Source organism: Capricornis sumatraensis, chromosome 6, assembly GCF_032405125.1.
Source record: "Capricornis sumatraensis isolate serow.1 chromosome 6, serow.2, whole genome shotgun sequence".
In the NCBI taxonomy this organism is placed as follows: domain Eukaryota; kingdom Metazoa; phylum Chordata; class Mammalia; order Artiodactyla; family Bovidae; genus Capricornis; species Capricornis sumatraensis.
The window spans coordinates 119,019,002-119,032,980 of record NC_091074.1 but is presented as its reverse complement, the minus strand read 5'-3'; the positions used below and the strand labels follow the sequence as shown (position 1 = coordinate 119,032,980).

Below are 13,979 nucleotides of genomic sequence, written 5' to 3'. Positions count from 1 at the left end.
AGCAGCAGTAATTTTGGGGGAAAAAAACTGTAGAAAAGTTACTGTCTGGTCCTAGCAAATAATTCATTTTGAAAGAATTATGAAACCTCTCTGTGTTTGTTTCCTTGTATTTAAAATATGCAAAGGGAGCTATTTCTCTTGCTCTAAGATCTTGTGGTTCTGAGAAGAATTTAGAAGAGTTTGGGCATGGGAATGGAAATAGTTGGATATTTTAAAACTCCGCAAGCAGGCCTTCCTTGGTCGCTCAGTGGTAAAGAGTTCGCCTGCCAATGCAGGAGGTGTGGGTTTGATCTCTGAGTCAAGAAGATCCCCTGGAGAAGGGAATGGCAACCTGCTCCAGTGTTCTTGCCTGGGAAATCCTACGAACAGAGGAGCCTGGCAGGCTGTGGTCTGTTAGGTCGTGAAAGAGTCAGACACGACTTAGTGACTAAACAGCAATAACAACAAGTAGTTAAGTAACTTTTTATTATAAATGTAATGATTAAAGTTAGAATTATGTGCGTCTTCCAATTATAATGGGCATGTGTTTCCACATGGGATTATATAGTTGGTGCCCATGTTTCAGGCAGTACATGTTGATGGGTGTTGCATATAATGACTAAGCGAAGTTTAGAATGGCTCAAGGTTCTGGATCATCTTATCAGTGATCACAGTGCTGTTCACTTCCATCATATATGATATACAGTATTGGGCTTCCCAGGTGGTGCAGTGGTAAAGAAGCCGCCTGCCAATGCAGGAGACACAAGTTGATCCCTGGGTTAGGCAGATTCCCTGGAGTAGGAAGTGGCAACCCACTGCAGTATTCCTGCTTGGAAAATCCCATGGACAGAGGAGCCTGACAGGCTGCCATCTGCGGGATCACAAAGAATCAGACCCGACTGAGCGACTGAGCGCAGCACAGGGACATTCCATGTGTTTCTTCCTCCAGAATGATTTCTGACAAACACTTGAGTGTTACGCAAACCACACAGCTGTCGTGTGCTGTTTCTTTGTGTAAATATGTCATCATTTAGCCATTTCCGTACTAGTGCGTATTCAGGGTGTTCCTGTTTTTATGGATAGTTTTGTCTGCGTTATTGTTTCTGTTTGGATTATTCATTTGAGGCAGAAGCCTCAGAGCAGAGTCACCAGATCCCGAAGCTTGAATGCCTTTATAGCCCCTCTTAGTGTCCTTTCCAGATGTATTGAGTTGATGCTGTGCCCACAGCAAAGTCTAAGGTGAACCTGCTTCTCCCTCAGAATCCCACATACTCAGTTTAATATTTTTAAGAGAGGTGTGATTTCTGAAGACTGTTTTAAAATTGAATTTCTTTATTCATTGAGGATGTCCATTTTCTTATGTGGTGACATCTTCTGAAATGCTCAACACTGTCAGTTTTATAAAATAAACATTTAAGATACTTCATGGTTTTGCTTGTCATCGTGAGGTTACTCCATGCTCATATTACTTGCCCTGTCCTATTAAAAGCCTGATTATTGGAACAGCATCATCTGTCCTTCTGTACTTTGATGTACTTTGCCACCTGTGGTGATGACTTTCAGCATTCTTTTTTGCCTCATAATCACTGGCAGGTTTTTGTTTCTCTTTTAAGATTAAGATGCCATATTGCCTTTAAACTTGCCACTTACTCACACTTGGATCAATACTGGCAGTTGACTCATTTTCAGAACTAGCTCCAGCTTTTTTTTTTTTTTAATGTCTTGTTAAAGTTCACTTTTGAAATTCAGTAAAACCTCAGTTACTTGGCCCAGAGGTGAATGGAATACATTCACTGAATTCCCTAATCACCTGGGAGGTTAATATCTACAGATGACTGTGGACACAACCCTGCATTTTATGATTATTCTCCAGGTGAGTCTATATGCTATCTTATTTTTAGTATGATTAAATTCACGGGCTTTGCTTATGGAAAAGTATGCTGTTGAAAATGATTCAAAGCATTTGTTTAAAGCAGCATTCCTGAGACTGTTACTAGCAAGAAATATTTTTCATAGAATTAAATGTGTTTGTATCACCTTGTCACTTAAGAGCTTGTCTTTTCACTGTTTTCAACTGGGAAATTCTGAATTTGGCAGTAAATTTAGTGACTCAGATTAGCCCTTAAGCAAGCAGTGGAACAGTATTACCGAAAGGTTTAATAATGCTAACATTAGCATGGTATAGATTGTGTGGTTGTATGAGATTGTACGTCTGTTCAGAATTTCAGAAATTCTGCTCATTTCTGAAATGGTAAGAAAGGGACCTATTGTGCTTTGTGCTGTTCAGTAGATATTTATTTCTAAAATGCCTACTGTGTGACAGGCAGCGCAAGCATGCGTAGCTGAATTAGAATTGTTCTTTCCTCAAAGAATGTACATGCTGTGACCAGGAAGGTAACCTGACTGAGTGAAAGAAGGTCTCTGTGTGGACTGTGGCTAATAAGCAAACACTGACACGGGGAGCTGCTGCTCTACTGTAGTAGAGAATTCTCGTGTGGAATTCAGACTCTGAATCGTCAGATCTGACTTTTCAGGAGTCTAGGTTTTTGTGAAATAGCCTCATTTTTTACAAAAAGTATTAATTTTCTAAGTTTTATTCAAATTTTTAAAATGTTGTGGTTGGATCATATTCAACCTATAAATGGCTATATTGTGACCCCTGCCTTACAGGCAGGGAAATGAGACAAACAAGCGCTATAAAGGAGATATGATCAGATGATGTATTTAACTAGTTTTGTTGTGAATATTTCACATTATATACAGATGTCAAATCGTTACATTATACACCTAGAATTAATACAGTGTTGTCTGTCAGTTGTATCGTAATTAAAAGAGAGACCAACCAAAAAAAATGACGTGGTTGGACTGTATGAGGAAAATAAAATTATGTGGTTGTTCAAAAGAAGGGATGGTTTCTTGATTTGAGAAAGCAGAGTAGTGTTTATGTTGGGTCTTGAAGAATGTATACATTTTGAAGGTTTGATACACACAGTCAGGGTTTTCCAGTAAGAGGAGAAGCACTCTAAAGGCATGGAAAGGTCCAAGCATGGCGGAGGAGAATACCAAAATCTGGGAATATGATCAGGGACTCTAAGACTCTTAGAATGTGATCTGAAGAAATAGGTTTGGGCTGGAATGCCGTGAACATGTATTTGGACAGTTTTCTGTGAACTCTGAATGATTTTTGAGCAGAAAGTCAGGTTCAGAGCCTTCCACTTCAAAGAAACTATGTTTCTTGTTTCTGTCAGACTTGGGTCCTCTTTTTACAAGATTTTACAATATCCCCCTATCATGAATTAAAAGTCATGGAAGCAGCTTATCTATACATACCCATTTTAGAAATCAGTATAACAGCCAAAGTCTGACCGAGAGGAGAAATTAGAGAACTGTAATTTACAGTAACATTGAAGACATGCTCAACCGCGGCTGTTCCAGAAGGTGGTAAGGAGGTGTCTGCACCTCATCATGTACTGTCATTGTGAGCATGGCACCTGTGACTGTAGAAGGTTGCATTTGTGTCACAGATACCATCCACGACTTTATCTTTTCAAATGAGGAAAAGCTCTTAGCAGAGTCCCCAGGAAAGGACATCTTTCCTCAGTTTATCTGATGGTTATACTCATAGAAAATTAAGCACACAGTTAACCCGCTCGTTTGCTTTGTAAAACAGCAAAAATTGGGCTCAGGTAGCTAAGAGTAAGCCTTACACTTAGGAATGCCCGGCAGGACCTTCGAGATGCCATGCAGAGCACGGGCGACTCTCTCTGTGCCCTGCAGACGCTACCGTGTGTCCAGCATCCCCGGGCTCTACCGAGCGGAGGCCAGCGATGTCCTCGCTGTGACAGTGAAGCCACCCTGCCGCTTCTAAAGTGTTCCCCCAGAAGATATTAACTCTTCTGATACCTTCTAACAGATCTCGAGCTTCCAAATTAAACTACTAGTCTGTTGCAGTTCAGATGAGTTTAAATCGGTCTAGATACAGGATACTACGGGTAGAGATTTTTGAAAGTAGCAGTTGAATGGAAGAGCAGCTATTGAAACAGAAATGACAGGATTTGGCAGTGAATTGGGTATGTGGCAAGGAATAGGGATATTTCAAAGGTGACCGAAGTCTTCTAGCTGCGTGTATGAATGCGAAGGTAGCACTATGAGAGAATAGAAACTGAGGACAAAGGCAAGAGGATGGATGGAGTTCAGTGTGGGATGAACTGAATCTGATTGGACTTGAAGTGGAGATTCCCGTAATATCTGCAAATGCAGGGTAAGAGCTTTCGAGAGTGCTCAGGGCTAGAGAGAATGATTTAGGAGTTAGTCACATCATAACTGTGGCTGCAGGTGAAATTTTAAAAGGAGATGGAGAGAGGAGAAAGAATGCACAGTGTAGGGTGGATTGGGGAGAGGCAAAGAGACAGAAGGGTAATAGGGTTTTAAAGGGAGAATGAAAGTTGCCTGTCTTAGAGAGGCACTGCTGCTGCTGCTAAGTCGCTTCAGTCGTGTCCAACTCTGTGCGACCCCATAGACGGCAGCCCACCAGGCTCCGCCGTCCCTGGGATTCTCCAGGCAAGAACACTGGAGTGGGTTGCCATTTCCTTCTCCAATGCATGAAAGTGAAAAGTGAAAGTGAAGTCACTCAGTCATGTCTGACTCTTGGCAACCCCATGGACTGCAGCCTACCAGGCTCCTCCGTCCATGGGATTTTCCAGACAAGAGTACCGGAGTGGGGTGCCATTGCCTTCTCCGAAAGAGGCACTAGTAAATGTTTATTCAGTTGGTTAACAGAGTCAAATGACTCAGGTGGTTTGAGGGCTGAGATCTGATTCTACCGGTTAAATATTTAAACTTAGCTTGATAAGATAGCTAACTCTGTTTGCATTGCAGCTCATTTTTCTGCTCACCTTTGTTGCATTACCCGTGTCTGTAATTATTGTTTTCCCCCTGTTCTCTGAATTGAGAGGGCTTTTCCCCCCTTTCATGTAATGAAAAATAGTCTGCATTCAGTTATTTCACTTTCCTCTCTACACAGTGTCATTGATGACCTCTTTGAAAACATGTTGGGTTGGTCAGCACAGCAAATGAGAGTCTATGAAGAAGGTTGACACAAAGCAAAAGAGGATGGAATAATGGCTCCTAAAGGCTTAGCAGTTGAAGTTAGGCTTATGCCTTGTAAAACGGAGTGCAGCCCAGCCTGATTGTTCTCTGATGTTTATTATGGTGTGAAATTGAACGGCTTAATGTTTTCCTCTATGACATTGGATAATCTCCTCCCCCGCCCTTTTTTTTTAACAAAGTGTGGGAAAATAGAAGATTTACCATTTTAACCGTTTTAAATGCACGGTTCAGTGCCATTAAGTACATTCTTGTCGTTGCACAGACATCACCACCGTCAGTCTCTAGAACTCTTTGCATCTTCTCAAAGTGAAATCGTATTCATTAATCACTGACACCTCCTCTCCTCCCACAGCCCCAGGCAACCACCATGCTCCTTTCTCTGAATGTGAGCGCTCTAGGCGCCTCTTGGGTGGACTCTGAGCAGCATTTGCGCTTTTGTGGCCGACTTTATGTTGCTTAGCGTGATGTCTCCGTGGTTCCTCCGTGTGGTTGCCTGTGTCAGAGTTTCCTTCCTTTTTGAGGCTGAATAGTAACCCTTTGACGTATAGGCCACGTTTTGTGTATCCTCCGTCCTGGTTTATAAGTGGCCTTCCTGCGTCCAGCTTTGCTCCCCTTCACGTCGTTTCCGGTGATGCTGCCACAGAGGTCTTTCAGAAATGCGGATGAGGTCATAGTTGAGCTCCCTCCGTACCCAGTTCGCCATCCTGACCTTTCCCACGACTTCCCGGTCACACTGAACTGTTGTCAGGGTGTTTGAGGCAGTGCATTTTGACAAGCATTGCCAGTAATTCCTACCTAGTTTTTATTAATAGAATGGGTTCAAGGAGTTCTTTATGAATCGACCCTAATGCGTGTCCACGTATATTTCTGTAATAAATAGAGGTATTTAATAGGTACTTAAATAGTTACATTCCCAGGATTGGTAAACCACAAACCACAGGGGCCAGATCCAGCAGAGTGGGGTAATTGCCCCGGAGACTGTGGCTCCAGAAGACTAATCTATTTTACTGCCCAGGCTTTTACAGGAAAAGTTTGGCTGAGCTCTGGCGTATACTGTTGACCTTTTCTCTTATTTTTTGACTGGGGGGAGAGTGCCGATCACTTTACTCATCCTTTAGATTTCAACTTGTTAATATTGAAAGAAAATTTTTAATTTTGTAGAGTATTTATTCTTGTTTATTTATTTTTGGTGGTGCCATGTGGCATGTGAGGTCTTAGTTCCCTGGCCAGTGATTAACCCGTGCCACTGGCATTGGGAGCTTGGAGTCTTAACCGCTGGATCACCAGGGAAGTCCCAAGTTTGGGTATTTTTTAAGCCATGAAATTCCTTCTTCAAACAGTCCTACACCAAGGGTTAGGGTTAGCAAATCAGAGTGTGTAGTGTGGAGCCGGGCGTGCTGTCTCCTAGGGCGTGTTTGTGGAAGCCCTTGACGCTGAGGAGCGCAGCCGTGAACCCAGCGGAACCTCATCTGGGGTGCTGTCTCCTTTCGTCCCCTCCTCGGATTTGCTGTGGGCTTTTGTGCTGCCCGCCACTTTACTGAGTTGTTACTGCTTGTTTAGCCTTTCTGTCTTCCTTGGAAGACCAAGCACCATAAGAGCAGGATCCCTGCCTGCCGGGGTCCAGCCCCGGTGGATCCAGGGTAATTTGAAGCGGAGACGGCGTGGCATCTTAGAAAGAATTATTTAACTAGAAATATAAGAGAGATTAGGAAGAAATAGTATAGTGGGGAAGTTAGTGGAGAAAGAGGCTGAATAACTTGGTTTACATGGAAAACCAGTAAAGTTCCAGACTAGGAACTTGCACCGTCTGCGCTGGGCCACCGGCGCCCGCTTGAGTATTGGGGGTGCCCCGCCTTAGGCTCCCTCTCTCACGGATCTTAGAAGCTGGGGCAAGTAAGTAGACATGGCGAGCCTCCCCGCTCCAGATGGGAATTCAGCCAGAAAAGGAGAGAAGGAGAACAGACCACACGGGGGAAACCAGTCCAGTGGCTGGCCCATCCTCTATGGGTAATATAAAATTAGGCAGCGTCAGCAGCCCTGACTCTTACTGAGACCAGGCTCTCTCTCTGCTTACCTAGTTGTGTACACAAGTCTTACGTGATTTACATCATCTTCTGGCCAGAAGGCCAATTAACATTTTACAGCCCTTTCCTGATAAGGGTTTGTCAACCAGAAGACTTATTTGCCTTAACAGTGTTGTTCTTCCCAAAGTCTGGTGCCACTCTCAGAAAGCACTAAATAAAGTTACATTGTTACATAGCAAAGACAATAATTTATAACGATGAAAGAAGTACAGTGATTTATAACAAAGAGAAAAGTAACTCAAAAGTCTAGTGTTGCTAACATCAAAACTACTATATTCCTATTTCTGCATTCCAATTACATGGATTAATATCCTCCCAGGTGCCTAAAAGATAAAGGATATGGAAGCCTGGCAGCAGTCATTGACTCAACAAACTCTTCACCAAACTCTTAACTCTAAAAGGCTCTATATCTTTAAGATGTTTTGAGCTTCGTGCCTCTCACGGTTGGGGGCTGTAAACAATCCACGGATTGTAAGGTCCCCAGCTGTTAGGCAAGTTAGAGAGCCGTCAGAGGGGTTCTTTTCATGTGCAGGAGACTGTTCACTGGAGCTCTGAATTAACTCTTTCCAGAGAAAAGGCGGTAATGTCAGAAGAGTAGAGTATAGCAGACGGTAAACAGACAGGTTTTGGTTTCGGGGTAGATGCTCGGGAAAACCCAGGGGGAACCCCTGAAGCCTGACTTGCCTTGCCCCTCAGGCCTCTCCGCAGGACCTTGTCATGGGTGGGATCTCCCGTGCTGGCTCCCCGCACCTACCTGACATAAAAGTTCTCTAAAATGGGTTGAATGAGTGAAGACGACTCTGTGAAACACTGGCCATAAATCAGAACCAGGCTCAGCTAGGGCCAGATGTGTTTCCTCTCCCTGCTTCAGCTTCCTGGAAATAGAGCCACAAAATGATGACTCTGCCAAAAATCTGAGAGGACCTTAAAGGTTGTCTGGACCTGTGCTGTCCACTGGGGTAGCCACTCACCACACCTGAGATAAGGCTAGCTCAAACTGAGACGTGAAACAGGAAATGCGTGCTGGGTTTTGAAGACTTAGAATGTGAACCATTTCATTAATAAATTTCTGTATTGATTACATTAGCTGATAATGTTTTTCGGCGTACTGAGTTTAAAATTGTTTCCTTTTTTGTACTTTTTAAAGTAAATATTAGAAAAATTTTCATTGCGTATGTGGCTTGCCTTATCTATCAGATAGGATTGTTCTTAGCTCATTGGTCCTCAGTGCATTGCTAATAAGTTCACCTGGCAAGTTTTTCTGATTATTGGCTCTTGCCTCAGATGTTCTGAGTTAGAATCTCTGAAGATAAGGCCTAGCATGTATGTCTTGATAAAGCTCTCCAGTTGATTCTGATGCCTCATATGCCTTTGAGAACCACTAGCCAAGTCTCACCTTTCATTTTCTAGAAAGGAAACTGAATCCCTAAATAGTACAATGACAACAAATAGAGCCTTCATTCGAGTATGCTCTCGTGGATTTCCCAGGCTGAAATTTCTGCTCTGCTCTTTCATAACTGATAGATATTTTTCCGTTGTCTGAAACAGTGGCTCTTGATCAGTCCTTAAAGGTGGAATTGTGGCTGGCTTTATTTAGTCATGTAAGCTTTTGGAAAACTGATCAGTTGGTGCTTTCTCAAGATACCATGTCCTTATTACAGGAATTACATTTATGTATCTTCAAAATGACTTTCTCTTTGTTAATTCTTAATATTTTATAAAGATAAATTGTGAAACATGAATTAATCATTAGGATTTTAAATGTGATTTCCCCAGTGGCTCAGTGGTAAAGAATCTGTCTGCAGTGCAGGAGACATGGGTTCGATCCCTGGGTCTGCAAAGTCCCCTGGAGGAGGAAATGGCAACCCACTCCAGTATGCTTGCCTGGGAAATGCCATGGACAGAGGAGCCTGGTGGGCTACAGTCCATGGGGCCACAAAGAGTTAGACATGACTTGGTTACTGAGCAGTAATGTTGTGAATTGTTACGCAGTTTTCATCAGAGGCAGAAGTAAAACCTGCCTTTTATTTTGCATAATCTTAAGAGACTTTACAAACTCTTTGCTGAATTGTTGTGAACGTCTGGAATAGTTTATGTCTTGTTTTCTTTGAAGCTCCTTCACACATTTTGGGATGGCTTAAGAAATTAGCAGTTAGACTTTATAGAAGTTAACCAGTGATCGATCAGGGCTTGTCTTTGACTTGCCTTAGAGTGGAACATGTTCCAGCCTACAGCTTTACTATTTCAGCGTTCTTTGTTTGTTCAGAGTTGTTGGATAATGGATAGGCAGGCAAGTGTATACATGCAGTGATAGGTAATTCCCATCGTTTTAAGCTTAAGTCAGAGAGAGCTTATGATAGCCAGAGATTTAGGGAAGTTTATAAGTGGACGCACCAAGGGATGTGCCAGTCTAACACGGCTCTATAACCTGGAACATTTAGGGAAAAGGAGTAAACCAAGGCTTGGAGTTGGTCCCAGGGCTGCTAGCACTGTTTTGGCGACGCAGAACAGGCTATGTTCCTCTCTCTGCTTTGGTTTTCCCTAGCTATAAAGTGGGAGTGCTGGAGAAAGTTAAGTTCTCCTTTAAGGATGCCATCTTTGGGGACTGATGTTACTTCCTTAGTGTTTGTCTTCTTATTAACCTCCCTGTTTTTCTCTTGAAGGGTCAGATGACTTGTCTGCAAAACTGTGGGATGTGAGCACAGGGCAGTGTGTTTATGGCATCCAGACCCACACTTGTGCTGCGGTGAAGTTTGATGAGCAGAAGCTTGTGACAGGCTCCTTTGACAACACTGTGGCCTGCTGGGAGTGGAGCTCCGGAGCCAGGACCCAGCACTTCCGGGGGCACACGGGGGCGGGTGGGTCGCCTTTCTTCAAGGCTTTCCACAGTTACTTTAACCACATTGCTTAAAGCCAGGGGCCAAGAATGTGATCCCTCTTTTGTTTTTTTTGTTTTTTTTGTTTTTTAATTTAATCAGTCATTCCCCCTACATTTTCAGTCAGTACAGTTAATCCCTTTATTCAGGTTATTCTTACAATTTTACCTCGAATTTTGCTTTCCTTGGCCCATTTTTTAACTCGTAATGCCTTTATACCCTTAGGCTAGGAGAGGCAGTTCTTCTTTTCTTCTGTTTCATTTATTTCCTGTTTGCACAATCGGCCCCCTTTGTTTTGATCAAATTCCATACCTCCAAATTGAGTAAATGTAAATTTAGTCCACTTTATTTGTAGAATTAGGACCGGAAATCCTTAGTAGTGACTACACAGATTACATCAAATTGGAGCTTGGTTGATGTTAATCTCACTGCTGAGAGACAAGATGAAAAGGAGATAGCTGCATATTTCCTGATGAGGTTGCAGCAGCCTTGGTCTGTAAGCTGGTCATCTGAACGAAGCCTTTTGACCAGAGCGTCTCCTCTGGCACATCGTATCCTGGAGCTTTGTGTAGAAATTGTGTGATCGAGTTCCCTTCGCCTCCCCTGCCCCCCATTACCCGCTGCATTCGCCTCTGAGAGTCACAGTCTGTGCTCTTGAGCATCACATTTACGAGCGCCTTCCTGGACACCCTAAACAGGTTGAGTTTCTCTGCTGTAGGCTTCCAGTAACCTGTGTAACACCCGTCATCCAAGTGAGTATGGTAACTGGTTCCCTACCAACCTGTCATTTCTGGAAGGGCAGGGATCCCACCTGTCTTATTCACCCTTAGGTCCTGAATTCCTTGCGTGGTGCTCAGTAATTCTTTAAAGTAAATTTAGCTGTTTTATGGCAAAAAGAAAAACACCATAAACCCCCCCGAATCTGCACCCCCCCATTTTGTGTGTCATCCTGTACATTTTTCTTCAGGCTGCTATCACTTGTTTGTAGTAGTTAATATTTGAAGATATATGACTTAATATGGAGCTTATGTATCCAACTGAGTGCAGTATTCCGCATTGTCAAGGATCGCACCTGTTCCAGGTGATTTTATACCTGCTCAGCTTAGAGAGCCCTGTTCTAAAAAATTTCCTCCTTGCTGTTCGCAAGACGTCGCTGTGGCTTCTCCTAACTCCGTGCCTCCGCTGTTGCCTCTACCTGCGTATTCTCTTTCTTTTCTTGATAAACTCTACTCATCCTTCAGGGCCCACCTCCAATATCGCCTCTTCCCTGATGTCCTCCCTGATAGCCCTGGGCAGAGTTAGTCATTCTCCTTGGTGTTCCCCTAGCAAGAGGTAAACGTTTACTTTTTTTTTTGCCTTCCTTCTCCATCCCTCACTTAGTCAGAGTTCCTTAAAGAAAAGAGCAGTGTCTTCATCTCTGGGTCCCTGGTGTCCCTTTAGAGCTTGACAGGTATTTGAAAACAAGTACTAGTTATACTCAGGCACTGTTTTAGGTGCCAGGGATATAGGTCTGAAGAAAATCAGACGGTTTGAGAGAATGGCTCAGTCTGAACTTAAGACCTTTGCTTTGTTTTTCTCATTACACTGGCTTTTCCTGAGTATGAATACTCTTGACATTTTATCTTACTGCAATAAATAGTACAAATCTCAGTAGGTCCACCTATTTTTCTTCTCCATCCTGAGAAGAAATGCCAGGATCTCCTACAGTTGTTTGACTGTGAAGCTAGTACAAATATGAGAGATTGTATATTCCAGGGACTTTCCATCCTTAGGATAATAAGCTATAATAATAAGAATTTTGAAATGGGTATTTTTTTTTTTTTTTTTTTAGCAAAAAAATGCTGGTTGAGAAAGCACCCTTCTTACAGTAGTTCTGGTTAAGAAATCACATAATTGGGCAGCTAGGAAGAATGAGTGTTACTGTTATACATGACCCGCAGGCAAAGGCGTGTGTTAACTTGGTGTGTGTTGTGTATACTAGTGTTCAGTGTCGACTACAATGACGAGCTGGACATCTTGGTGAGTGGCTCTGCAGACTTCACTGTGAAGGTGTGGGCTCTCTCTGCTGGGACCTGCCTGAACACGCTCACGGGGCACACAGAGTGGGTCACCAAGGTAAGAAGACTCACTGATGCTGACGTCGCTCTTGCCGAGGGTGGGGAAGCTGGGGGCAGGTTGGAGGATGGCAGACACTGACTCGTAAGTGGCAGATGAGCCATAAGATGGAGTAGATACAACCCCAAGGCATGATGGCGTACAGCAGAGACCAGCATGTGAAAGGCGCTCGGTAAGTTAGTGGACGAACGGCAGTGGACATGGGAGGGTGCTCACAGTATATTAGGTGGACAGAGCGGGTGAGTAAAACAGGTTATATGAAAAGCTGCGTAGAGTATGATGATAGTTTCTGAATGTGTTTTTGCACTGAAGTGTTGAAGGTGACTATTTCTTGTGAAGTTGTGAGTACTTTTTTCCCTTTAGGATAAGCACGTTTCTTTTTAAATCAGAAAAGCAATTTTCATTTTGAAAAAGAAAGCTCTTGCTGGAAGTGGAACAGAGAGAGATGTGCAGGCTCTCTGAAACACCACTGTGCTGGTCTCTAGCCACTTTTCTTCAGCATGTAATGGGAAGTTGCAGCCAGAGCAGCAGAAGGAAAAAAGGCATCCATGTTGGAAAGGAAGAGGCAGAACTCTCAGGATTTGCGAATGCATGATAATATTTTGGTGATGGCATCAGAAATCTGTTAGAACTAAAACATGTAACATTGCAAGATATAAAATCTGTATACAAAATCTGTTGCATTTCTGTACAGTAATAAAGAACTATCAGAAAAAGAAGTAAAGAAAAAACAGTCCCATGTACAGTTGCATCAAAAAGAATGAAATACCCTGGGAATAAATTTAATCAGTATATAACAGAAAGACCTGTGTATTGAAAACCATGAGACATGAACGAAGGAAATTGAAGTAGACAAATAAATGGAGAGTTGTTTCATGCTCACAGATTTGAACAATCAAATGTCCATACTTTCCAAAGCAACCTATAGATTCAGTGCAGTCTGCATCAAAGTTCCAATGGTATGTTTCAAGGAAATAAGACAAATAGTCCTAAAATTCATATGGAACCATGAAAAACAAAAAACCCTTGAAAAGGCACAAAGCTGCAGGCATCATGCTTTCAAACTATGTGACAAAGATACAGTAATTAAAGCAATGTGATGTCAGCAGAACAGACACTTAGATCAATGGAACAGAATTAAGAGCCCAGAAATAAACCCTTGTGTCCATGGTCAATTCATTTATGACAAAGGAGCCAAGAATATATGATGGAGAACGGACAGTGTCTTCCATAAATTTTGTTGGGAAAACTGAAAAGCCACATCAAAAGAATGAAACTGAACCACTGTTTTAAACGGTACATAGAAATTAACTCAAAATTGATTAAAGACTTAACACACCTGAAATCATAAAACTCCTAGAAGAAAACATAGTGAACATCTTGACATAGGTTTTGGCCGTGATTTTTTGAATCTGGCAACAAAAGCAAGAATAAAGCAAGCATCATACTAAAAAGCTTCTGCGCAGCAAAAGAAGCCATCAACAAAATTAAGAGGCAACCTACTGAATGGGAGAAAATATTCACAAATCATAGGTCATGGGCTAATATCCAAAATATGTAAATCATACAACTTAAGAGCAAAAAACCAAACAGTCTACTTAAAAAATGGGCAGAAGATCTGAACAGACATTTTCCCAAAGAAGATGCATAGATAAGTGAAAAGATGTTCAACATAGTCACCAGGGTAATGCAGCTGTGAATCGGAACCAGAATGAGATAGCACCTCATACCGGTTGGAATGGCTGTTACCAAAAAGACAAGAAATAGCACATTGTTGGTGAGGTTGTGGAGAAAAAAGGAACTTTGTTCACTTTTA

The 13,979-nt window shown here is 42.5% G+C and overlaps 1 protein-coding gene across 1 annotated transcript in view; it reads left to right on the top strand.

The window, feature by feature from the left end:
• The window catches only part of FBXW2 (F-box and WD repeat domain containing 2), a 34,085-nt gene that overhangs the window by 6,229 nt on the left and 13,877 nt on the right, over positions 1–13,979 (top strand). Inside the window, exons 3-4 of the mRNA XM_068973870.1 lie at positions 9,836–10,030; positions 12,030–12,163. Of these exons, the coding sequence (XP_068829971.1) occupies positions 9,836–10,030; positions 12,030–12,163 (329 nt within the window). The remainder of the gene's footprint in view (positions 1–9,835; positions 10,031–12,029; positions 12,164–13,979) is intronic.